General features: G+C 43.7%; 1 protein-coding gene across 2 annotated transcripts in view; it reads right to left on the reverse strand.

Annotated features, from left to right (window-relative positions):
• Positions 1–27362, reverse strand: part of FNTB (farnesyltransferase, CAAX box, beta) — a 77510-nt gene that overhangs the window by 44140 nt on the left and 6008 nt on the right. For both annotated transcript variants that reach the window (XM_033187715.1, XM_033187716.1), the window contains exons 2-4: positions 14492–14556; positions 6146–6218; positions 2521–2612 (exon numbers count right to left, since the gene is read on the reverse strand). In XM_033187715.1, coding sequence (XP_033043606.1) covers positions 2521–2612; positions 6146–6218; positions 14492–14556 — 230 coding nt within the window. The remainder of the gene's footprint in view (positions 1–2520; positions 2613–6145; positions 6219–14491; positions 14557–27362) is intronic.

Consider the following 27362-nt stretch of genomic DNA (forward strand, 5'->3'; position numbering starts at 1 on the left):
CCTTGGCCTCCTGAGCAGCTAGAAGTGTGCACCACCACACCCAGCTATTTTTATTTTTATTTTTGAGACGGAGTCTCACTATATCACCCAGACTGGTCTTGAATTCCTGAGCTCCAGCGGTCCTCTGACCTTGGCCTACCAAAGTGCTGGGATTACAGGTGTGATCATGCCTGGCCACATTTACAAATTTTTTAATGCTTATATTTCACTGAATGTACTGCACCATAAATGACTTACGTTTTATTTTTTAAATTTATGTATTTCATTTATTTATTTTTTTGAGATGAAGTGTCACTCTGTCACCCAGACTGGAGTGCAGTGATGCAATCTCGGCTCACTGCAACCTCCACCTCATGGGTTCAAGCGATTCTCCTGCTTCGGCCTCCCAAGTAGCTCGGAGTACAGGCGTGTACCACCATGCCCGGTTAACTTTTGTATTTTAGTAGAGATAGAGTTTCACCATGTTGGCCAGGCTGGTCTCAAACTCCTGACCTCAAGTGAGCCACCCACCTCAACCTCCCAAAGTGCTTGGGATTACAGGCCCGAGCCACCACGCCCAGCTTTACATTTAAAAAAAATTTTTAAAACATTCTCTACTGTTGATTTTTAAATTTAGATTGCTTCCAATGAAAGGCCCTTTAAGGGCTCCTCTCATCCCATGTGACATTGTCCCAAAAGCGGCGCTGACACTTCCTCAGAAAAGCCTTCACTACAAAACACCAAGCACACAGCCTAGAAAAAAACTCAGTCAATTCTGGCTCGAGTGCTTCCACCTCAGGCATCCCCTGTGACTCTCTCTTCCAGTTTCTCATGGGTCTGCGGCCTCCTCCATCTAGTGCTCGGACCATGGCTCACAGAAATCCATTTTTTCTTTCTTCTCTCACACCCGACTTTCCCATTGTGTAGGAGTGAAGGGAAAACTTTCCAAATATCCTGATTGTGTAGGAGTGAAGGGAAAACTTCCCAAACTATCCCCAGGCCCCCGAGCTGGTATTTCTAAAATACACAGGGCTGGATGTTGTGGCTCACGCCTGTTATCCCAGCACTTTGGGAGGCCGAGGCGGTGGATCACCTGAGGTCAGTAGTTCAAGACCAGCCTGGTCAATATGGTGAAAGCCTGCCTCTACTAAAAATACAAAAATTAGCCGGGCATGGTGGTGGGTGCCTGTAATCCCAGCTACTCAGGAGGCTGAGGCAGGAGAATCACTTGAACCTGGGAAGTGGAGGCTGCAGTGAGCTGAGATTGTGCCACTGCACCCCAGCCTGGGTGACAGAGTGAAACTCTGTCTCAAAAAAAAAAAAAAAAAAAAAAAAAAACACCACACGAGCCTTTCTTTGACAATTAATTCCTGTTACTGCAGAAACTGTGTCCAACTCTCCTTCCAGTGCTGGAAGCAGCCAGGCTTGCAGTGGCATCCTGATGATCAAAACAATGCACTTGCCTCTCCCTCAGAAAGCATCCTACGTACCACAAGGGTTAATGGCCTAATTCTTTATTATCTTCCCCATCCACATTCATCACAAGACACCCTGCCCAGGAAGGCAAGAATGAGAGGTTATTGTTAAGACAGAATGAATGAGACAATGTCCAGTTCTGTTCTTCTGACCTGACAATGTGACCAAGGCAGGGGCTCTGTGACCAGAGAGGGGCCCCGGCTAGCCTCTGTGTGTCCCAGCACAGCTGCCTCCTTGTGCTGTGGAGAAATGAACCTGGCTCAAAGTCTCTCATCCCAGATGCCTCGCCCTCAGGAGCACCAGAGGAAGCTGAGAAATTCGAGATGCTGCCTAGAGCTCATGCTGCCTCTCAGCGGATCTTAGATCCAATTCTTGGCTGCCCTTTCTTATTCCAGGTATCCCTAGGACTGGAGTCATGATCAGTCTTTTCTTCTTTAATATATAAATGGTGATGAGTGTCTGGGAATAAGGTGCCAGATCAAGAATGCCATCTGTACAAGGATCTTGGGAAGAAGCTCAGTTGCTTGGATCTCTAATCATCAATCAGGTGTAGGAAAACTGAGAGTCACGGCATTTGTATGCAACGCCAGTAACACATCTAGTCCTATCAAGAGCTGCACGGTCCCTCCAAGTACCGGGAGCAGGGAGGTACTTCTACAGAGGTGCGTAGGAAAGGCAAAGGCATTTTTGTTCACTGGACTGGCACATGCTTCCCCACAGAAGCTGTTCAAATGCATACTGTACTTTCTGGCAAAATCATGTCTCTCAGAGTTGATGATTAAGACTTTTCTCAAAGACCAGAGTCAAGAGTCAAAAGAAAAGACCACAGAAGAAACCAGAATCCTTCTCTTGGAAGTTCAAAGTCTTGTTCTACCCACCAGCTTACATTAGGTTTCTAAAGTGGAGGAGTTTCAGGAAGTTGCCGGAGGTCATGCGAAGGGCAAGGATTTCTTTGTGGCACTCTGTTTTTTTCCATTCCAAACAAATAAAACAGAAACAAAACAAAACCCCAAACTCAAAATACAATTTCAATGAACACCCCAGATTTCCCAAAGCCAGACTCACTCTGTAGCCACTATCTGGGGGATGGGTTCATCTAGCAGTTCCAAGCTGTGCAGGATCCAATAGCAGAGCCATGGGCGGCTGGCATCCAGACACTGGGAGAGAGACAGAAGAGAAAACATCCCTTATTCACAATCACTCCAAGACACTGCTGCCAAGGCCGTTATCTGTCTCACTCCCAGCAGCCTGGCAAGGGGGAGGAGGGCACCCTTGCTCAAACAACAATCAATGAATAAAGGACACTTTGCTCTGTGGTCTTAGCCAGGAGCTGAAATGACCATCTGTTAAAAAAAAAAAAAAAAAAAAAAGACAACAGGGCCAGGCGCGGTGGTTCATGCCTGCAATTCCAGCACTTTGGGAGGCCAAGGTGGGTGGATCATTTAAGGTCAGGAGTTCAAGACCAGCCTGGCCAACATGGCGAAACCCTGTCTCTATTAAAAATACAAAAATTAGCCGGGCATGGTGATGTGCGCCTGTAATCCCAGCTACTTGGGAGGCTGAGGCAAGAGAACCACCTGAACCCAGGAGGCAGAGGTTGCAGTGAGCCAAGATCGCACCACTGCACTCCACCCTGGGTGACAGAGCGAGACTCCGTCTCAAAAAAAAAAAAGAAGGAAAGAAAAGAAAAAAGAGACAACAGGATTAAAAAGAAAAGGTGGCCCTGAACCCAGTGGATCCCTCCCTGGCAAGCATCTAAGGAAGGCTGAGCAGAGGACTTCCTACAGGCCAGGAGGTTAGGGGCTGTTATTTTCTCAGAGTAGAACCAAGGAGATATAGACTCTCTGAAGAGATTTTCTGGCTTAATTCAACCACTGATTCAACAAATATTTGATAGTATCTACTTGTGCCAAGCACTGTATTAGACACTGGGGGCATGATAATAAAATTTGGCTTCTACTCTTTATTTTTTTGAGACAGGGTCTCGCTCTGTCACCCAGGCTAGAGTGCAATGGTATGATCTCAGCTCACTGCAGCCTCAACCTCCCGGGCTCAAGCAATCCTCCTGCCTCAGCCTCCTAAGTACCTGGGACTAGGGGCGCACACCACCATGCCTGGCTAATTTTTTAAGTTTTTACAGAGACAGGGTCCCACTATGTTGCCCAGGCTGGTCTTGAACTCCTGGGCTGAAGCAATTCAACTGCCTGAGCCTCCCAAAGTGCTGAGATTACAGGCATGAGCCACCATGCCCGACCTGGTTTCTGTTCTTGAGATGCTTGGGATATAGAATGCCTGTGGTTACCTGTAGGGGAAGAGAGCACCGGACAGACATATAAGTTACCTCATGTCTTTCTGGAACCAACACGTGTACATATACCTGGAGAAATGCTACAATGGGCAAAAATAGAGTTTTGAGGGAGCGCATGGAAGAGACTAATTCTGCCTGGGGAGCTAGGAAAGGCTTCCAAAGGTGACATGCAGACAGCTCTTGATCATAATTAAACCACAAATGATGATTGAGCATTCAAGGCTAGGCAGGGTAGACAGGAGTACTGCCCCAGTTTTATAAATTAAAATATATAAATGAGGTCCAGAGATTAACCTTTTTCAGATTATAAAAATAGGAAATGTCAGAGCTGAGACAAGAACCTAGGTTTTTAGACTCAATCTAGTGTTCTTTCCATTGGCCCAAGCTGCCCTCTTCAAAACTGTGCTGATATCCCAAGCTGTGGCTAACCCGCCACCTGGAAGGCAGGCTGTTGGGCTACTGAAGACACTGCCAGGGATGCAGCCTAAGTTTGAATCCCAGCTCTTCACCTTACTAGCTATGTGCCATTGAGCAAATGACTTAATTTTGCTATGCCCATTTCATTATCTGCAAAAAACAAAAGATTGATCTACCTCACACAGTTATAAGATTTAAATAAGAGAATGCAGCCGGGCGCAGTAGCTCACGCCTGTAACCTCAGAGCCTCGGGAGGCTGAGGCAGGTGGATCACTTGAAGTCAGGAGATCGAGACCAGCCTGGCCAACATGGTGAAACCCCATCTCTACTAAAAATACAAAAATTAGCTAGGTGTGATGGTGCACACCTGTAATCCTGGTCACTCAGGAGGCTGAGGCAGGAGAAGTGTTTGAACCTGAGGTGGAGGTTGCAGTGAGCCAAGATCATGCCACTGCACTCCAGCCTGGGAAATACAGCAAGATTCCATCTCATAAATAAATAATGAGAGAATGCATGGTAAGCTTTCAGCACACTGTTCAATAAATTGTTAGCTGATATTGGTACCAACTGTATCATAACTACTGAGGACTTGAGTTAAGGATTGAAAACTGGGCCGGGCGCGGTGGCTCAAGCCTGTAATCCCAGCACTTTGGGAGGCCAAGACGGGCAGATCACGAGGTCAGGAGATCGAGACCATCCTGGCTAACACAGTGAAACCCCGTCTCTACTAAAAAAATACAAAAATTAGCCGGGCGCGGTGGCGGGTGCCTGCAGTCCCAGCTACTCAGGAGGCTGAGGCAGGAGAATGGCGTGAACCCGGGAGGCAGAGCTTGCAGTGAGCTGAGATCCGGCCACTGCACTCCAGCCTGGGGGACAGAGCGAGACTCCGTCTCAAAAAAAAAAAAAAGGATTGAAAACTGATAGCCCACAGGCCAAATCTAGCCCATGGATGTGTATTGTTTAATTGGAAGTAGCTGCAACATTTGTCAGGAGAGTCACACGAAAACGTGGATTTCCAGCTTCATTTAGGGGGGAAAAAAAAGATGATCAGGCAACCCTGGTTTTGCATTCCTGGATGGCAGCAATGGGCAGGAATGGAGTAAAGGCACGGGGCCTCCAGTTAGCCTCAGTCTCCATGCAGCCCACTTCACTGATTTATGCTGCCTGCCTGGGCCCCACAGGCATTTGCGTTGGCAAATCATTGCCACAAATAATCAAATGTGGAACCCAAATAAAAAGCAGATTAAAAACAGAGACGCTGCTCTGGGTTAAGCAGGGCAGAAAGACTGGAGCCTTCCTGTTCACACCCACCCTTTGCCTGCCACTCAATCCATCCAACATCTGTCCCTCTCCACCACCACCCAGCCCTGAGGTTGCTCTGGGAAATATTTACGATCTACTCTTAAATAGTAAGTGTTAAATTGCAAGGGCCACTCTCTATACTGGTTCTCTAGTCAGTATAGAAATTAGATCTTATTATAAGAAAGGGTTTTTGTCTCTTTAATGAAGATATGAAAAGTAATGTACTACAAGAAGTGGTGAAGTTGGAAAATTTGTAACCATCATGATACAGACTTAACAGGTTTGGACAATACCCCTCAATAAATGAGCAAGAAATTAGATCAGCTTATAGGGCAAAGGGTTAAGGGTGAACAGGTAACTGGCTTTTAGCCAGCTGTCAAGGGGGTCTAGATAAAGCACGCAAACCCCTCACTCATCATCTAGTAACAGAAGAAAGCCCCACCCTATCTAGGGTGCTCCACTCACTCTGGAAGAAACTGGGTTCTGCCCTTTCAGGACTGGAGTCCCAGCTCTGTGACAGCACTCTACCTCCTGCCAGAGCCACAGAGAACAAAGAGTGACTCTGCAACAAGTCAGCCCCAACAGTCTTTTATGTTTAAATAGAAAAAGGAGGAAGACTTGGCGGACAATTTGACAGCAAGAGTTCCTGGGTAATGTGTTTACCTCGTAGGCGTCTGTCAGTTGTCGAAGGCCTCTTTTCAGATAATGGAAGTGCTTCTCCCTCTGCAAAATAAGCCTGGAAAGACAAACAGCTTATAAGCCCATTCTAATAGCTTATGCTTCCACCACACGCACGTGTACGCACATACACACACACAGGTACACGCTCAGCTTCAGGACGTCCCTCTGCAGTCACTGATTAGATAACCAGCAACTTCTCTGGTTCCAAAGAGCAACTAAACCAGAGAAAAGAAGCTCTTGTCTGAATGTCTCTAAAGCATCTGAAAACCATGCCAGCTGACATTCTGAGTGAGATTTTGGTCTCCTAAAGGCAGTGACTTTGGGCTAACAGAAAAGCCACAATGCGCACACGCAGCCAGGCATGGCTGACAGTCCACCCAGAAACTTCCTCCAGCATCTAAGAACAGGTATCTTTGTGGCTCCCCATCCTGTAAGCAATTTAAATCTGAGTCTCGCCACTTCCCTGCCTCAGCCGCTGTCATTTCAGTCACCCCTTCTGGAATGACTTCTTCAAGGTCTATAGTTTGTACCCTGCCTGCCTCTCAGTTATCCATCTATTATTCCCTCCCTGAAATCCCACCTCCCACCTGTGACCCACAGCCCTGGCCAGAGGACAGTGTGCTGCAGCCAGTCGCTGTCCTTGGCTCTGAAGTCAACAATACTGGCTTTAAGATGGAATGTGCTGCCCATGGCCACCTGCACAGGCCAGGCAAAGCATGGAGGCTGCACTTCTTTCTTGGTCTGGCAGAAGGAGCCTGTGTGACTAGAGAAGGAAGGAAAAAGCACAGATTGTCAAGATGTTCCCTGCACTTGCGGATTACAAAAACAAAGGAAACAGAACCATTCCCTTTGCTAGGTAGTCAATTCCACAATTGTTATCAAACTCCCACTGTACTTGGCTCAGAATAAGAGCCTTCATGTAGTCTTTTTTTTTTTTTTTTCCTGAGACAGAGTCTTGCTCTGTCACCCAGGCTGGAGTGCAGTGGTGTGATTTCAGCTCACTGCAACCTCCACCTCCCAAGTTCAAGCGATTCTCCTGCCCCAGCCTCCTGAGTAGCTGGGACTATAGGCATATGCCACCATGCCCAGCTAATGTTTGAATTTTTAGTAGAGACAGGATTTTGCCATGTTGGCCAGGCTGGTCTCGAATTCCTGACCTCAGGTGATCCACCTGCCTCGGTCTCCCAAAGTGCTGGGATTACAGGCGTGAGCCACCGCACCCGACCCTTCATGTAGTCTTTACCTCAAAAACTTCCAATTCAGAAACGAGGTAAGTATATCAATGGCTACAAGGAAAGAATGGGTAGGTTTTGTATGGGAAAAACATAAAATACTACTGAGGCTCAAAAGAGAGGGGACATCTCATGAAGAAAGGAATGATCAGGAAAGTTTGTGTGAAAAAGGAGGAATGTGCGATGAGCGGCCCTGGCAGAACGAGAACATTTTAATTCAACTTTAAATAGCTGCAGGTAGCTAATGACTATTATGCAGCACAGGTATAAAGCGCACAAGAGGAGTGACAGGTGGGAGACTCTGGCCTCAATCCAGGGATGAAAGAGGAATGGGAGAAAAGCAGCTGGGACCCTTCTTTTTTTTAAACAAGAATCTGAGATGCTGACTGAGGCATTTCTACTCAATTTACTAGGCAAAGGGAAGTCCTGAAGGTATTTGAGATGAGAAAAGAAGTGATCAGAACTGCGCTTTAGAAAAACAGTAGGTACTGAGTATGTGTTTAAAAACTGAAGTAACTGAAAACACTGCAGTGGGCAGACAGATGGGGTGGGGAGACAGGGTTAGAAGCGCTGAGGAGCTGACACAGTTGGGGCTACTTAGGGCCCAAACTAGCGTGTGACCCATGGTCAGCTGACTTTCGGATATGTGGGTTTTAGGATGCTGGAAGTGCATTCAGGTGAGGATGTCAATCAGGCTGCTGGACACACACGTGGGGCTCAGGAGAGGGATCCAGGTTACACACACACACTGGGAAGCATTTATCTGCATGGAAGTGACAGGTGAAGCCACAGAAGATGAGAGGGCAGAGATAAAAGTTTGAAAACAAAACTGTGGGAAGACCCATCTCTAAGGGTTTAGAGGAGAATGAAGAGCCAGTGAAGGAGAGAAACAGCAGAGTTTACATATGCTGGGGAAGAGCAAAGCAAGTGTCATGTCACAGGCCATCAGGGAGGACAGAATTTCAGGAAGGTGTTTAACAGTGGCAGACGCTGCAGCCAGACTGAGGGAAAAGACAACAAACCATAGAAGGGCTGGAGACCTCCAAGAGCATTCGCAGCAGAGGTGAAGGCAAACTGTAAACAAGAGAAGGCTAGACTCAGTTTCTCTTTCAGGAAAGTCCACTTAGGATGCAGGGAGCACTCATCTGTCTGGGCAGGGTGTCCAGCACTGGGGTAGAGGCTGCTCTGTCCCCTAGAGCGACAATCCACAGGTGGACACAGATGTGAAAATGACGAGCAGAGCCCTGTCCAATAAACGCTGTGATCAGCTACGAGAAGAGATGGAGAGTCACAAAACTCTTTCCAAAGGGAACAGCATTGAGGCTAAGGCTGGAAAGACATGAGTTAAACAGGCAAAATGAAGAAAACATCATGACACATTTAAGTTAGTTTAGTTCAGCTGGATCAAAAGTACAAGGCAGTAAGCAGAGAAATTCCACACTAAAAATGCAAAAGCCCAGAGGAAATCCATCAGGGAAGGTCTGTAAAGAGGACGGAGAAGGGCTGGGATGAGAGTATAGTAGGAGAGGTGAGCCTGGAAGAAGGAAGGATTCTACATTCTTGGAGCAAGAAACGATGGGTTCGAAGCTAGCGAAATACAGGACTCTGATGTGGGAAGGAGGAAACAGGAAATTCAGATGGGTCAACCTCGATTTTCTCAGGAACTAGGAGTCAAGATGGTGGGAGAGCTGTGGAATGGCCACAGTGGTGGGTATGTTAGGGAATCTACATGAGACGAATAAAAGGATTATAAGGCAGTTAGCGAAGGGCCAGTGAAATTAAGAAGTGTAACATGTTGGTGAAGCCAGTCAGCAGCCTCAGGAGAAACCAAGCCTGCTGACACCTTGGTCTTACACTTCTGGCCTCCAGAACTGTGAGAAAATAAATCTCTCTGGTTTACTGTGCCCCATCTGTGATACTGTGTTATGGCAGCTCAAGCTAATACCCTCTCTGGTCCTTAATTCTCAACTCACCTCTATCCAAAAATCTTTTCTGTGTAGGAAGTTAAGAAAAGATAGAGCTCTTCCTATTTTTACCTGAACAATTCAGCCCCAAAACCATTCAATTACATGGAGCAGAATAAGACAGGCTTCACGCAGGACTTGAGGGGGTGCAGGGTTGGATGCAGGGTGTCAGCTCAAGTAGATGAGGAGGGCCCCCATGTCATTGTGCAGAGGGTGACAGGAGAGCAAGTGGGTAAATCTATTAAGGCTACAGGAAGTCAGGTTTCCACTGTCTGAAAAGGAACTTGCACATCTGTGTGTACTGGGTAATGATGTAAATAGTACTTCTTATGAGGGGTGAGCCCACCAGGCTTCCAGACTCTTCGCAATGTGCCTCCACCCACACTACTCTCCAACCTCATCTCCACCCCTGAGCTCTGGTCATGCTGCCTTCTTTGAGCTCCGTTCCTGGCTTTGCCACATGCTGTTCCCTCTGCCTGGAACACTCTCCCCATCCTTTAAGTTAGCCACCCCTACTCCACCTACAGATTCAGCTTAAATGTCACTTTCTCTAAGAAGCCTTCCCCAACTTCCCAATCCAAATTAGATTCTCCCAGTGATTCTCTCTCTCAAACTATCCCATTGGTAACTGTGTATTTGTGTTCATTTGTTTAATATCCACCTCCCCCACTAGACCAAGAGCCCAGCAGGGGCAGGCCTTGCTCATGCTGGCTTCCCTGAGCCCAGCAGAGTGTCCTGTCCTTTGGAGACTCTCTAGATACTGATGCTGAAAGGATCACATAAAGGCAGCAGAATGGAATGAGAGCAAAGCCACTTCCTCCCCACAAACCTGGGCCATCCTGGGAAACATGCATTATTTGATTGTGACAGATGAGAGGACAGGAGATTCAGTCCATTGTTGGTTCCTGGGGACTTTCTAAAATCACTAAAGCCAGGGGCCTCTCTAGTCAAAAAATAAGCACCTGGCATGTAAGTAATAAAGCAATTGAGGAAAGGTGAATTTATTTGTAAGACCTTGGAAAGAACAATAGTAAGAAGAGAATACATCCTCTACCTGCTCAGGATCTGGGAAATTCTAAAATTCTATCACATACAGGAATGGCAGAAAACCCGGGAGCTAAGCAGGTGCCTGTGAGAGACCTGCCTTGAGAACTTTAACTCGGAGTATTCTGGCTTCAGAGCCATTGTCAGCACTTAACCTCCAGGGCTCTGTTAGCACAGGGACATTATCAATATTTCTCACTTCTGAGGAGCACCAGGCTCCTGTGCCCAGGAGAAAACAAATGTAAAATTACATGTGAGAGAGGTATCTGTGTAGTTTATGCATTTCAGGTTTCTTATGAAAGCCAAGGGGATACATTCAAAAGGGTGTGAACCCATGGCAATACCCACAGGGAAGAAAAAATGAATTTTCATGGGAAAGCAGGACATGAATAAACAAAACCATGAAAAGCATGGTCACAAAGTTCCTTGGGACTGACTACCTTACTCCAGGTAGACAGTCACAACTTTAGAGAAGAAAATAATTTCTGGGAAGGGGTTAATTGTAGAATGTACTGACATTCAGCTACAGCCTTGACTTTCAGCCCAGTCTGCTATTCAACTTTGGCCCTGGAACGCTGAAAAGGCAAATGCCGACTTCAGCATCATCACAGGCATCCCTGGACCTGTGTGTGGTCTGTGGTCCTGGGCGTGTGTGTGAGTCTGGCCCACTTGATCAGCATCATGACCTCAGACACACAAACAAGCCCTGCCATCTAGATTTACTGCTAACAGCCGACCATGCACTTTAGCTAACAGTCAGTGAAGGTTACCTCCTGCATTAAAGTGTCAGACTTTAAAATTCTGACTATTAAGATGTTAAATATTGAGACTGTGATAATGATTTAAAATTCTGATAAATTTTCTAATTTATTCTTATATCCTTGCTCATTCTATGATGGTGATGTTTGGCTTCAGCCTTATGTTGATATGTTGATTTATATACTCAGCCATTCAGTCAAAATGTATAGTATCTCCAATATGAATTATCATCCTTTAAAACACTCAATTTCATAGGCAACAATGATAAAATGGGTAATTGTGAAATTCCTGAAACTAACCCAGAGCCCTGATATATTCTATTTCCACAAGGATCCAAGCCCAGGAGGAACACATTTTTTTCCCCACCCATACCTGACCTACTATCTACAAATCAGGGGATTTCACTCCTTTAATATCATCTACCATCACTCCCAAAAAACAACTGCTTTCTCCCAGACTATAACCTCCCATTTCCTCTCGTATCTCAGTGTGAATAAAAGTCTTTCTTCAGCTCATGAGCTAAGGAAAAACAAACTTTCAAAAACGAATGAAAGAGACCAAGGGCTCTATCCTGATGGTAAGTGAAAAGGGAATGTCAAATCATCAAAGGTTCGCGTGGGAAACAGGTTCCCAGAGCCCAGGCAGTAGACAGTAACTCAGTCCAATCGGGTGAGTCATCGCTTCAACTACAACAACAAAGCCCTCTGAAAGCAATCACCCACACCCTCACCATGATGAAGTCTTGTCCCCTCTGGGGAAGCTAAGCTTGAACCAGCTTGTGCCTAGGGGCAGCGAACTACCAAGGATACCGTTATATTTAAGAGAGCTCGTTCTCCCAAGCTGTTTAAGTAAACGTGTCATTTGCTAATCTCTAGCTGTGTCTCATGACAAGAGGAATAATTCATTTTATTGAGGTCAGAGCATTGGGCTAATGCAGAGATTTGGTTTAGCAGTTAAGGGAAAGACTATACTACTAAGCTGATTATTTTTCCTCCTTTCCTTCCCCAGGGAACGAAGATGAAGTTAACCCTCCCACCTGCCTTTCCCTATGAACACTTGCCTTTTCCAACTGTTTTCTGCCATGGCTAATCAGAAAAAGTTTCTTAAGGAAACGGTGGCCAAAAAAAAGACACAAAGGTAACAAAGTTGGACCCATTTATAACGTTCTAGTAAGCGGAAGTACCTAGACACTGACTTGCTAGGATTGAGTCTGTTAGGAGATCTCAAGAAGTCAAGAGACATGAGGAAGGAGGAAAGGCTGAACTTCAGACCTGCGACTGACTTCCCAACCAGTGTGAATCAGCCAGTGGCCTAACCACACTTTGTTCAGAGACGTCAAGGAAAAGTGTTCTCTTGGCCAGTTGCTGTGGCTCACAGCTGTAATCTCAGTACTTTGGGAGGACTGCTTGAGGCCAGGAGTTCAAGACAAGCCTGAGCAACACAGTGAGACTCCCATCTCTACAAAAAATAAAAACAAAAATAAGCTAGGCATGGTGATGCAGTCCTATAGTCCCAACTACTGGGGAGGCTGCACTGAAAGGATTCGCAGGAGTTCAAGGGTGTTGTGGGCTATGATCAGGGCACTGCACTCCAGCCTGTGCAACAGAGCAAGACAGGGCAAGGCAGGGCAGGACAGCACAGGACAGGACAGGACAGGACATGACAAGACAGACAGAAAGGAAAAAGTGAGAAAGAAAGAGAGAAAGAGAGTGAGAAAGAGAAGAGAGAGAGAGAGAGAGAGAGAGAAGAAAAGAAAGAAAGAAAGAAAAGAAAGAAAGAAAAAGAAAGAAAGAAAGGAAGAGAAAGAAAGGAAGGAAAGAAAGAAAGGAAAGAAAGGAAGGAAGGAAGGAAGGAAGGAAGGAAGTTCCATCATTAAGATAAAATGGTGACCACACAGTTTTAGGCTACTGATCAATTCTGATGGCTGGAAATGTAACAAATAATGGTTTTAAAGAAAGAATCTGTGACTGCATGAGAAGTACTAATACGAGAATGAAATAACCTTATGAAATTCTAGTGTGACATATTACAAAACACTGGAAGAGAAAATAAAGGTTCAAATTAAATAATAAATTTCTTCCTATAATTCCCTTTTCAAAATACCTGACCTCACAGGACTCAGAAGACTTCAACTTGCTAAGCTCCAAGGAAAACAAAAGACATTCTTTTTTTTTTTTTTTTTTTTTTTTTTTTTTTTTTTTTGTTGAGACGGAGTCTCGCTCTGTCGCCCAGGCTGGAGTGCAGTGGCCGGATCTCAGCTCACTGCAAGCTCCGCCTCCCGGGTTTACGCCATTCTCTCGCCTCAGCCTCCCGAGTAGCTGGGACTACAGGTGCCCGCCATCTTGCCCGGCTAATTTTTTGTATTTTTTTTTTAGTAGAGACGGGGTTTCACCGTGTTAGCCAGGATGGTCTCGATCTCCTGACCTCGTGATCCGCCCGTCTCGGCCTCCCAAAGTGCTGGGATTACAGGCTTGAGCCACTGCGCCCGGCCGAAAACAAAAGACTTTCTATGTCTTGTTTGAAATTTCATCCTTGGCATATGCTACACAATTACTAACAGGGAGCAAACATGGAGAAACTCAAACTTCCCATGTTTTTCCAGTCAAATAATAATCTACATCAAAGAAATCCATCCTTTGCCATCTCCCTGAACTCTAAAGGTGTTTCAAAGCGCAATATGAAAAAGAAAAATCTGGGCCAGGCATGGTGGCTCATGCCTGTAATCCCAGCACTTTGGGAGGCTGAGGCGGGTATATCACCTGAAGTCAGGAGTTTAAGACCAGACTGGCCAACACGGTGAAACCCTGTCTCTACTAAAAATACAAAAATTAGCCAAGTGTGGTGGTGGGCGCCTATAATCCCAGCTTCTTGAGAAGCTGAGGCAGGAGAATCTCTTGAATCTAGGAGGCGGAGGTTCCAGGGAGTCGAGATCATGCCACTGCACCCCAGCCTGGGCAACAAGAGTGAAACTCTGTCTCAAAAAAAAAGAAAAAGAAAGAAAAAGAAAAACCTGAGAGTTCTCATCTGAAGACCAGAGCAGCAGGCCACCACTAAACAAAAATCTGGAATTCCTCTCTCCATCTTCAGACCTCAGAATCCAGACCCCATGTAACACCTGGCAACTCAGCTCGAGTGGAGAATCGTTCTAAACAGTATTCTATCAGAGGGAGGAGAGGGGGTCATAGCATATCCAGGTAGCCACAAGGACAAGAAACACCATTGGTGCAGCAGATGCTCCCCGTGGTTAGATTCGCTTAAGGAGGAAAGAAGAAAGGCTTCCGCAGGATGGTGCTTTCCCAGATCCCCTCAAACTCCTAACCACAGCTTACCTTGGTACAAGGTGGTTGAACTTGTAAGAACTGAAGACCTCTTGGATCTTTTCTTCTACTTTTGCCTGGAAAGGATGTAGGAGATAGGAGAGAGAAAACAAATACAGATGAGACTTCCATCAGCTTTTTCTTCCTATTGCCACAAATGCCTATTGGCAAGGGTTGGTTGTTATGGTTTGAAACTTCACAGTACTGTTAAGACAGGGGTTCTGCAGGATGACAGGCTTAGGACAAGGCGAGAGGGAATCCCCTGTATCATGTTGGCATCACAATGGACTTTTCCAGAAACCGAATCCACAATATCCAAACTAATGGCAGTTTTGGTGTTTGGTTCCCTGGCACTAGTTACTCTGGGAGCAGATGAAGACAGATGTCTCTTGCTTGTGTAAGAGACCATATGCCACCCCAAAATATGCCTCAACGGCATAAGGATTATTTTGAGAAACTGCAGCTACAGGAGAAGCTCTGAAAACAGAGTATACCAGTCTGTGAGGGAAATTGACATCTATAAAGGAAATCTCCATTTGTGAGAGTGTTTCCCTCTCTGTACCAAAAGAGAAGGATGACTAAATCAGAGGAAACTATTATCAATGGAGAAGGCACCTACTGAAATCTGCATAATAAACCTTACTCTTACTTACCATACTCGTCCTGTTCACCTCCCCGTAACTGGCTTCCCCCACAAACTTCTCTGTTTTTAGTTGAAAATGCTATATAAGCTGGAGTTCTAGATCACCTCTTTCAGAATTACTCATTTTCCCCTGGGTATCTCCTATGTATACATGAAGTATACATGTTAACAAACTTCTGCTTGTTTTTCTTTTGTTACCCTGTTGTTTTGTTATAGAGGTTCCAGCCCAGAAATTAGAAGGGTAGAGGGAAAATGATTTTTTTTCTCCCCTCCACTTCAAATATGTATTCTTCCTGCTCTACGAAGTTGTTTGGATGTTCATTAACTCGCCACTCTCAAATACATAATGAGTTTCTGCCAACAGTCATGCTTCTTATTGTAAAACTGAACAGTTAAAATATTAAAATCATCTGGGAGATTTATAACATCAATTGTTGTAACACCAAAACAAATAGCAAATTCTGGTCCTACGTCATGCACAGGACTCCACAGTCCCATGAAATGAAGGATCTCAGAAAGTCAGGTCACAAAAGAAATCAGATCTTTCTCTTCTGAAGACCACACCACAATGCTAAAACCAACCCACATGGTTGACAAAAATTGCAGGCTGGGTTCTGGACAGAAATACAGTTACAATTAAGCATGAATCAGGCTGCACTTCAGCCCACTTCCGGGTTACTAAAAGTCTGACCATTTGTATCCCATCATTCCTATAGAGCCAGGATCTCTGACATTAGAATCATAAGACTTTTGTTTAAGGATCATCTAAGATGTTTTTCAGACTTCAGTTTGAAAACCCCCACAGAGGAACAGAATCTGCCTGTGAATACAGCTTCCTTATCTCCCTGTCAATGACTTCACCCTATGTTTTTCAACCAATCAACAAACTCCACACTCCACACTTCAGCCCACTCCAAAACCCTTAAAAGCCCTAACCCCAAATCACTCAAAGGAGAGTTTGAGGATTCTTCCCATCTCCTCATGAGGTGACCCTATGACTAAACCTCCTCCTCTGCTGCAACCCCTATCTTTTTTTTTTTTTTTTTTTTGAGACGGAGTCTCTGTCACCCAGGCTGGAGTACAATGGCGCAATCTTGGCTCACGGCAACCTCCACCTCTCGGTTTCAAGAGATTGTCCTGCCTCAGCCTCCCAAGTAGCTAATAACAGGTGCCCACCACCCCGCCCAGCTAATTTTTGTATTTTTAGTAGAGGCAGGCTTTCACCATGTTGGCCAGGCTGGTCTCGAACTCCTGACCTCAGGTGATCCACCCACCTCGGCCTCCCAAAGTGCTGGGATTACAGGCATGAGCCACCACGCCCAGTCAACCCCTTGGTGTACTGACTTGCTGAGTGCTTCAGGCAACGGTTGTGGTCACAATGTGGTCTCATGGGAGAGCTCCTGTATACAAGGTATAGTAATGAGGGAGGGTCTGGTTAACAGGATTGGGATTCACCTTCCTTGGCATTCCTAATCTTTGTAGTGAGACATGTTTTTGTTGAGATTTCAAGATACATAAAAATCTCCCTGGGAAACTTCAAAAATGAGTCATTTGTTTCTGAAACACCCATTGAGGTAGAGCTCCTAGTCCCTTTGAGAAGCATGTAAGAATTATCTGTGATGATGAGGGGAGCAGTGATATGAATCATCTAAAATGGCAGCCAATCTAAAATTAATTTACATCTGGTTTTAGAACATGCTTTGATATTTGCTTTTGAACATGAATTTGAGGGATGATCTGTTTAAAAGGTTACAATACTTCAAAAAACAGACTGACGTCACCATGAGAATCTGACTTGGGAGGAATAAGAAAGTTGTCCCAGAATCATCATAATTCTTTTTCCATTCCCAACACTCACGCAGCTAAAATAAAGCACCAGCCTAAATGAAACACAGACTGTATTTCTCAGTCATGCCTATAAGCTGAATGGGATAGAAAAATATACAAGAAATTGCTAAGATCATTAAATAAAGATTTGCCTGTGATATACCATCATCCCTCAATATCCATGGAGGATTGGTTCCAGGATCTCCCAGGATACCAAAATCTGTGGATGCTCAAGTCCTTGATGTAAAATGCTGGAGTATTTGCACAAAACCTATATAACCCTCCCATATAATCACGAGTAGCTTAACTACAGGGATACATTCTGAGAGACGCCTTCTTAGGTGATTTCATCATGGTGTGAACATCTGAGTATACTCACACCAACCTGAGTGGTACAGCCTACCACACACGTAGGCTGTATAGTGTGGCCTACTGCTCCTGGGCCACAGACCTGTACAGCATATTACTGCACTGAATACTGTAGGCAAATGTAACATAATAGTAAGCATCCGTCTATCTAAAAGTATCTAAACAAAAAAGGTAGAGTGAAACTACAGTACTATCATCTTTCCAGACCACTGTGGTATATGTAGTCTGTTGATTGTTATATGGCACACGCCTGTATTTTAAATCATCTCTAGATTACTTATACCTCCTAGTACAATATAACTGCAATTGAGAAAAGAATAGCTCAGAGCAGTCTGAGTTATGTGAGGTATGCAAAATTTATCAGGCCCAGAGAGACCGAGTATAGGACTTCATTTATGCTCCCAACACCCATGTCCGGGGGCAGCTGTTTAAAGGCATTTCATTCCTCCCTAGCTGCCTCATCCATTATCTTCATGTTCCTGGAATTTGTGATACAAAGAATAATGTATACCTTATGTAATTTTAATGTAAAGTCTTGGTAAACAATTTAGGAATAGCCTCTTCTTTTCCTTTATTTTTCTTTCAGTCAGCTTTTTGGGTAACTATTCTTTTTTTCTTTTTTTTGAGACAGAGTCTCGCTCTGCCAGGCTGGAGTGCAGTGGTGCCATCTCAGCTCACTGCAACCTCCACCTCTCGGGTTCAAGTGATTCTCCTGCCTCAGCCTCCAGAGTAGCTGGGACTACAGGCGCATGCCACCATGCCCGGCGAATTTTTTTTGTATTTTTTGTAGAGATGGGGTTTCACCATGTTAGCCAGGATGGTCTCGATCTCCTGACCTCGTGATCCACTGGTCTCCACCTCCCAAAGTGCTGGGATTACAGGCATGAGCCACAGGGCCTGGCCCTGGCTATTCTTGTCCTTTAAAAACCTACTTGTAACTGTTGCTAATTAACAGTATATAATCAGGGCAACTTGAATCTATGCTCTTGGGTTGCAATCTTCAAGCCTGGCCCAAATAAACTCTCTACTTACATTAACTTTGCCTCAGCTTCTTCCTTTTAGGTTAACACAATAACGAGAAAATAAGTCAGCACTTATTCAGTACAGACACAATTTTTTTTCCAAATATTTTTGATCTGTGGTTGGCTGAATCCACAGATGGAGAACCCACGGATATGGAGGACCAACTGTACTGTTTCATCTAAGTGAGTTAATGAATTCTGAATGACACAAAATCAAGTGGGAAGAAAATTCACTTCCTTTATCCCAATACAAGCCTATTAAAATCCATATGACTTAATAATATTCAAAGGCTAATGCATGAACCCACCTTCCCCTTAGCATTCTGGCACTTAGATGCCTAGGCAGGAAAGCTCCCAGCCAGGAACTCCTTAATCAGAAGTCCCATCTTCAGCTTTCTTGCGGGAAAGCAGCCAAGTACTACGCAAGAAAAATGGAGGTTTATTTCTAAGCTAAAACACCTGACAAAAACATAGAAATACGTCATACCGCAAGGTGGAAAATGCTTAAAATTTTCCCAACATAGTGTCCTTTTCTTTGGAGTTCCTAATCATTTCTTCAGAATGAACAAGTGATTTTCCAATGCAGTTAGTAACTGACTCATATCTGAAAAGTCAAGTTATGAATTCTGATGACTATCTGCGTATTTATTACAGGTCAGCTGTTCATAACAATGAATAATTGTCTCTTAAGAACTGGTAATATTCTAGTATATTTCTCTTTTTTTTCTTAACAGGTCCCATGGAGAACTAAGAACTGGTGTATTTTTTAACAGCTTTATTGAGATATAATTCATATACCATTCAACTCACTCATTTAAACTGCACAAATCAATGACTTCTAGCATATTCATAGATTTGTGCACCCATCACAATCAATTATAGAACATTTCACTTCCCCGAAAAGTAACCCCACACCTCTTAGGCATCAAATCCAATTTATCATCCTCCCCACTGCTAACCAGTAATTTACTTTCTTTGTTTTTGAGATGGAGTCTCTCTCTTGCCCAGGCTGGAGTGCAGTGGTGTGATCTCGGCTCATTTCAACCTCTGCCTCCCAGGTTCAAATGATTCTCCTGCCTCAGCCTCCTAAGTAGCTGGGATTACAGGCACCCAGGACCATGCCCGCAATTTTTTGTATTTTTAGTAGAGACAGGGTTTCTCCACATTGGCCAGGTTGGTCTTGAACTCCTGACCTCAAGTGATCCATGCGCCTTTTCCTCCCAAAGTACTGGGATTACAGGCATGAGCCACCATGCCTGGCCCATTAGTTTACTTTCTATCTCTATAAATGTACCTGTTTGGAATTGTATATAAATGGAATCATAAAAGCTGTAGTCCTTTGTGGCTGGCTTCTTTCACAAACATGTTTTCAAAGCTCATCTATGCTGTAGCATGTACCAGTACTCCATTTCTTTTTATTCACATTATTTCACCAAATAATATTCCATTGTGTAGATACATCACATTTCGTTTACCAGTTTATCAGTTGGTGGACATTTTGGCTGTTTCCATTTTTTGGCTATTAGGAATAATGCTGCTATGAATCACAGAAACCATTCCTCTTACTCAAGAAACAGGTTCTTCAGAAACTAAGCTAAACTTGTTTGAAATGTAAATTCTCAGGTATTCTCAGTAGAGACCTATAGATTCACTTAGCGGGCGGGGTCCACCGGACTTCTTTTCACAAGTCCTCCAGTGGATTCTGATGCAAAGCTAATGTTTGTGAACACTGTCAGAATCAAAATGGAGTCATTTGTGTTTTAAAATCCTGACAAATCGGCCGGGCGCGGTGGCTCAAGCCTGTAATCCCAGCACTTTGGGAGGCCGAGACGGGTGGATCACGAGGTCAGGAGATCGAGACCATCCTGGCTAACACCATGAAACCCCGTCTCTACTAAAAAATACAAAAAACTAGCCGGGTGAGGGGGCGGGCGCCTGTAGTCCCAGCTACTCGGGAGCCTGAGGCAAGAGAATGGCGTAAACCCGGGAGGCGGAGCTTGCAGTGAGCTGAGATCCGGCCACTGCACTCCAGCCCGGGCGACAGAGCGAGACTCCGTCTCAAAAAAATAAATAAATAAATAAATAAATAAATAAATAAATAAATAAAATTCTGACAAATAAAGCTGGGGACAGCTATGAAGAGAGGGTTCTCATGCATCAATGCCTGATTAACAAAACCTATCCCAAATGGCTCTGCAAAAACCACAACCCTGCACAAAGGTCATCACAACCTTACACAAAAAATATTTCCACGAGGACATCTGTCCAGCAATTAATTGCCTGTCCAATCTCAGACTGGTCACACTTGTTACTGATCCTTGTAGCCAATAATAATCATCTTAAAATAATTATATAATCCTCTTTATTCCTTGAAAAACCTTTGTCTTCCTTTACCTCCTTGAATATGCACATAGTTTACCGTGGCGCAAAGATTCCCATTGCAATACACTATTCCCAAATAAGTGTCATGTTCTTTTAGAGAGCCTCTCTCTGTTAATTTAGGTTGAAAGTTTGATAAAACAAGGATTTTTTTTTTTTTTTTTTTTTTTTTGAGGAATCTCGCTCTGTGGCCCAGACTGGAGTGCAGTGGCCGGATCTCAGCTCACTGCAAGCTCCGCCTCCCGGGTTTACACCATTCTCCTGCCTCAGCCTTTCGAATAGCTGGGACTACAGGCACCCGCCACCTCGCCCGGCTAGTTTTTTGTATTTTTTAGTAGAGACGGGGTTTCACCGTGTTAACCAGGATGGTCTCAATCTCCTGACCTCGTGATCCGCTCGTCTCGGCTTCCCAAAAGTGCTGGGATTACAGGCTTGAGCCACCACGCCCGGCCAAAACAAGGTTTTTAATTAAATAGTGGCAATGGTCACTAAATTTCAGCTCAGAGGTTGATGCGTAAAGTTTTACCTCAAATAGTACTTTCTTCATTCGTAATTAATTTAAAAAACAGTAACGTACTTTTCTTCTCAACTAGTAAAGGATAAACAAAGATAACAAACCTTTTTAAATGTTTAACAAACAAAAATTTACCTAAATAACCTAACATTTTGAATGTTCAGAAGACCAGAATATGCCACCTCAAAATATGACTGTAAGAGACCAGAATATGTCTTCCCATGATAGGCTTCTTTGGCATAAGGATTATTTTGAGCTGATTATTTTGAGAAACAGCAGACAAAGGAAAAGCTCTGAAAACAGAGTACAGGTTACCCCCATTTGTAAGGGAAAATTACATCTATAAAAGGAAATCTCCATTTGTCTCTCTTTCTGTACCAGGAAGACAAGGATGACTCTAAGCCACTAGGAACTCTTACCAATGGAGAAGGCACCTGCCTAAATCTGCATAACAAATCTTATCCTTGTTTACTGTGCTTTTCCTGGTCACCTCCCCATTCCGGGCCTCCTCAACATCCTTCTTTGTTTCAGCTGAACATGGTAGTTAAGCCTGAAGTCTATGCCACCTCTTTGAGATTTACTCATTTTGTAATCGCCCAACGGGTTCTTCCTGCTTGCTGCACAGACAAAACCAATTCACTGAGACCATAGCCTTGTAATAAAGAAAGAGTTTAACTGACATGCAGCTGGCCACACCATGCTGAAGACAGAGTTATTACTCAAATCAATTTTCCCGAAGGTTTGGAGGTTTTTCAAGGATAGTTTGGTGGGCAGGGAGTTAGGGAATGGGAATGTTGGTTGGTTGGGGATGAAATCATAGGGGTGTGGAAGGAAGATGGTCCTCCTGCACTGACTCAGCCTCTGGGTGGGGCCACAGAACCTGTTTGTGTGGAGTCAGCCAGTCAGAAATGCAAAAATCTGAAAAGACATCTCAAACGGCCAATCTTAGGTTCTGCAATTGGGATGTTATCTACAGGGGTAATTGAGAAAGCTCTAAATCTTGTGACCTCCAGAATAATCGCTGGTTATCCTTTACAGCTACATCTCAGCAGAATTCAGGACCCTCTCACAATCCTAAAGGGAGATTGTCTTTGCAAAATTATGACGGTAAAAGAAATCTGACAAGACTCCAACCAATCAAGCAAGACTCCGTTTCTACTTTTTTTAAATGTGAAATGAAAAAAGGCAAAATGACAGTGTGACAATTTATGTGAATTTTTAAAAACATGCACAAATCCAGTTGTTTATGAATGCATAAAAGGATTAAAAGTGAAGTGGAAGGATGCACACACAACTCACGATAAGGGCTGCTTCTGAAAAGGGTGAGAGGCACGCTGAACTGGGGACAGGGTTAAAGGAGGCTTTGGCTATATTTCTAATTGCTTTCCTTTAAACAAAAAAGATGTTAGCAACTGGTAATTCTCAGTTACAGAAAAATGGCTGTTAATTACATTATTATACTTTTGTTAACCATAAATTCCTTTAAAAAAAAAAAGGAAAAGGATTTCAGAGTGCTTAGTTTTGTGCCTCATCCCCCACACCTACATAGATAGGCAGGTCACAACACATGCAGAATCTGTGTTCTCAAAGTTCATTGGTTTTTAGACCTTATTCGTCTTCCCATTAACACGTTATACCTGTTAGGTTCCAAGGCCAGCTCTCGCAGTATTTCATGTATAACCTAACAAATGTTAAGCCTACCATTACCTCTCTCACCTTCTCTAATCGTGAGATAACTGATCACTCAGGATACGGCAAAGAGGGAACACAAGTACTGAGTTTACCCCTGCTTCTGATAGGGCACAGGCTAGCTGTTTCTTTTCTTTTCTTTCTTACTTTCTCTCTCCTCTCTTTCTTTCTTATAATAGAGATGGACTTCACCCTGTTGCACAGGCTGGTCTCAAATTCCTGGCCTCAAGCAGTTCTCCTGCCTAAGCCTCCCAAAGTGCTGGGATTACAGGCATGAGCCACTGTGCCCAGCCTAGGCTTGGCTGTTTCTTTTCTTTTCTTTTTCTTTTTTTTCAGACAGAGTTTTGCTTTTGTTGCACAAGCTGGAGTGCAATGGCATGATCTCAGCTCACTGCAACCTCCACCTCCCAGGTTCAAGCGATTCTCCTGCCTCAGCCTCCTGAGTAGCTGGGACTACAGATACCTGCCACCAAGCCTGGCTAATTTTTGTATTTTCAGTAGAGACAGGGTTTCACCAAGTTGGCCAGGTTGGACCAGAACTCCTGACCTCAGGTGATTCACGTGCCTCAGCCTCCCAAAGTGCAGGGATTACAGATATGAGCCACTGCACATGGCCCCAGGCTAGGTGTTTCTATGTATAGAATGTTTCCAAGTTTGTTGGTCAGGCTTTATACATACATACATATACATACATACACATATATGCACACATGTATATAATATATACATGTATAATATACACATATATCTTTAAAATATATAACATAAACTAAGTATGTATCAATTTATAAACTATACACATATATATGACATAAACTAATATAGTCATACGCCACATAAGGATGTTTTGGTCAACAGAGGACCAAATATTCCATGGTAGTCCGGTAAGACTATGATGGAGCTGAAAAATCCCTACGGCCTAGTAACAGAGCCTTCATAATATTGTAGCACAAAGCACTACTCACATGCCTGTGGTGAGGCTGGTGTAAACAAACCTACTGCACTGCCAGTGTTATAAAAGTATAACACATACAATTATGTACAGTACATAACACTTGATAACGATAATAAACTACATTACTAATTCATATATTTACTATACTATACTTATTATTTTAGAGTGTATCTCTACTTATTAAAAAAATTAACTATAAGACAGCCTGAGGCAGGTCCTTCAGGAGGAATTCCTGCAGAAGGCACTGTTATCCTAGGAGATGACAGCTCCATCCTATTATTGTCCCCGAAGGACTTCCAGTGGGATGAGATGTGGAGATGGAAGGCAGTGACACTGACTATCCTGACCCTGTGTAGGTCCAGGCTAATGTGTGCGTTTGTGTCTTAGTTTTTAACAAAAAAGTTTAAAAGGTAAAAAGAAAGTGAAAAAATTTAAAAGGAGGAAACAGCGTACAGAATAAGAATATACAGAAAATATTTTTGTACGGCAGTACAATGTGCTTGTGTTTTAAACTGCTATCACAAAAGAGTCAAAAAGCTGTAAAAAAAAATTTTAAGTTTATAAAGTAACTTACAGTACGCAAAGTTTATTATTGCAAGAAAAAAGTGTATGAATAAATTTAGTGTAACTGAAGCATACCATGTTTATTTTTATTTTTCATAATGTCTGTTCAGTAAGTGTACGGTATTTATAAAGTCTACAGTAGCGTACACTCATATCCTGGGCCTTCATATCCACTCACCGCTCACTCACTCACTCACCCAGAGCAACTTCCAGTCCCGCAAGCGCCATTCATGCTGAGTTCCCTAGATAGGTCTACCATTTTTATCTTTTATAACGTATTTTTAGTTTACCTTTTCTATATTTAGATATGTTTAGATACAAAAATATTTACCATTGTGTTCCAATTGCCTGCAGTATTCAGTACAGTAACATGCTATATAGGTTTGCAGCCCAGGAGCAACAGGCTATACCTTATAGCCTAGGTGTGCAGTAGGCTATGCCATCTACATGTGTTAAGTACACTCTATGATGTTCACACGACAAGGAAATTTCCTACTGACAATGTATTTCTACTGTTATTAAGTGATATATAACTATATGTATATTAGTTTGTATTGTTTGATGATGGAGAGATTGTGTTAAACTCTAGGGGCCAGGGATCAAGTAACTGTACTAGAGTCCCCAAGACTTAGGTGCCATGGCAACACATAAATGAAGAGCTAACCAAAAGGCTGCATTCTCGATATCTTTTAAAATATCTGTTTAAAAGATATTTCACAGCCAGGTGCGGTGGCTCACGCCTATAATCCCAGCACTTTAGGAGGCCGAGGCGGGAGGATTACGAGGTCAGGAGATCGAGACCATCCTGGCTAACACAGTGAAACCGTCTCTACTAAAGAATACAAAAAATTAGCCGGGCGTAGTGGCAGGTGCCTGTAGTCCCAGCTACTCGGGAGGCTGAAGCAGGAGAATGGCGTGAACCCAGAAGGCGGAGCTTGCAGTGAGCCGAGATAGCACCACTGCACTCCAGCCCGGGCGACAGAGCAAGACTCTGTCTCAAAAAAAAAAAAAGATATTTCATGGAGTTTTTCATTTAATCAACAGAAATTCAATCAATAGGCCAGGCATGGTAGCTCTACGCCTGTAATCCCAGCACTTTGGGAGGTGGAAGCGGGTGGATCGTTTGAGGTCAGGAGTCTGAGACCAGCCTGGCCAACATGGTGAAACCCCATCTTTACCAAAATACAAAAATTAGCCGGGCGTGGTGGCACATGCCTGTAATCCCAGGTACTCGGGAGCCTGAGGTAGGAGAATCGCTTGAACCCAGGGGGCAGAGGTTACGATGAGTGGAGATCCCGCCACTGCACTCCAGCCTGGGCAACAAGAGTGAAACTCTGTCTCAAAAAAAAAGAGAAAGGAATTCAATCAATAAAAGCAGAGAATAGTTTCCATTCAGTAAGTGGTAAACAACAACTAATGCATTTGGCACTTTCTCTTTCAGAGCTTCTATCTAAAGCCAATCTCAGGAGGTACCAACTTTCATACCAGGCACTATCACTTCTCTGCTTCCTAAATCTCCCTCCTCTCCCAGAGACAGACTGTTTCAGAAAGTAGATTTGCTGCCTACGATTCATGTCATTGAAGCTGCAGTAAAAGAATCATTAATATATGAAATATAAGGCAAGACTTTTCAAAAAAAACTATCCCTCAGAAAATACAAGTCATTTATATTCAAATACTTACAAAGTACTTCTTGCTGTAGGAAGTTTTTCAATTTCTTTATTTTGAATACGAAGTACCAGCTGGGGATGACACAATAGCCTAAAACAACCTCAAGTTAAGGTGTGGTTTGGGCTGCTTTGGCTAATGGTAATCAGTGAAATGAGATAAATTAAACACAAATTTAGTAATTATTCCTGGAGATATAAACTCACACTTTCATGTGCAAACTGCCATTGTAAGGCCAGCCTTTTATCTTGTTTATTCATTTTTTACTTTTTTTAGAGACACTGAGTCTCACACTGTTGCCCAGGCTATCTCGAATTTGTAGGCTTAAGCTAACCACCCACCTGGCCTTCCAAAGTGCCAGGATTACAGGTATCAGTCACCATGCCTGGCCAGTAAACCAACGTTTTAAAGATCATTTTAGCCAGCGCGGTGGCTCATGCCTGTAATCCTAGCACTTTGGGAGCCCAAGGCAGGCGGATAGCTTAAGTTCAGGACCAGCCTGGGCAACACAGCGAAACCCTGTCTCTACAAAACAATACAAAAAGTAGCCAAATGTGGTAGCGCACGCCAGTAGTTCCAGCTACTCAAGAGGCTGAGGTGGGAGGATCACTTGAGCCTGGAAAGTTGCTGCAGTGAGCTATGATCATGCCACTGCACTCCAGCCTGGGCAAGAGTGAGACCCTGTCTTTTAAAAAAAGGAGGCCATTTGAAAAAGTAATAAAATGGTTAAGTTGCAGTGACCACAAATATATATCAACTGGACATACTGTAAAAAAAAAAAAAAAAAATTCTAGGCTCACATCTGTAACCCCAACACTTTGGTAAGCCAAGGCAGGCCTGTGAGGTCAAGGCTGCAGTGAATGGTGACTGCATCACCGCACTCCAGTCTGGGCGACAAAGTGAGACACTGTCTTAAAAAAAAAAAGTCTAATGCTATGCAAGTGGATACTTGTAACTTGGAATAAACTATTCAGTGGTAACACCTTATTCATATTCAAAAAGGATGTATCTCAAGAACTGAACATGTGGTCCGGAAATCCATATTGGCTGACTCAAAAAGTGGCTCCAGTGATGATTAAAAATAGTGAAGTCAAAGATGCATGTGAAGAGTCTGAAAAGAAACATTTTATAAATAAAAGGAGGAGGAAAACCAGCATTTCTAAATTAGTGTTACTTTACAAAGTAGGTATATGGACCCAAATTTAAATGTAAATTATGTAAGCAGGTATTTTTCACTTATATACCTAAAGGTA

The sequence above is a fragment of the Trachypithecus francoisi genome, unplaced genomic scaffold (genome assembly GCF_009764315.1).
Source record: "Trachypithecus francoisi isolate TF-2019V2 unplaced genomic scaffold, Tfra_2.0 Lachesis_group3, whole genome shotgun sequence".
In the NCBI taxonomy this organism is placed as follows: Eukaryota; Metazoa; Chordata; class Mammalia; order Primates; family Cercopithecidae; genus Trachypithecus; species Trachypithecus francoisi.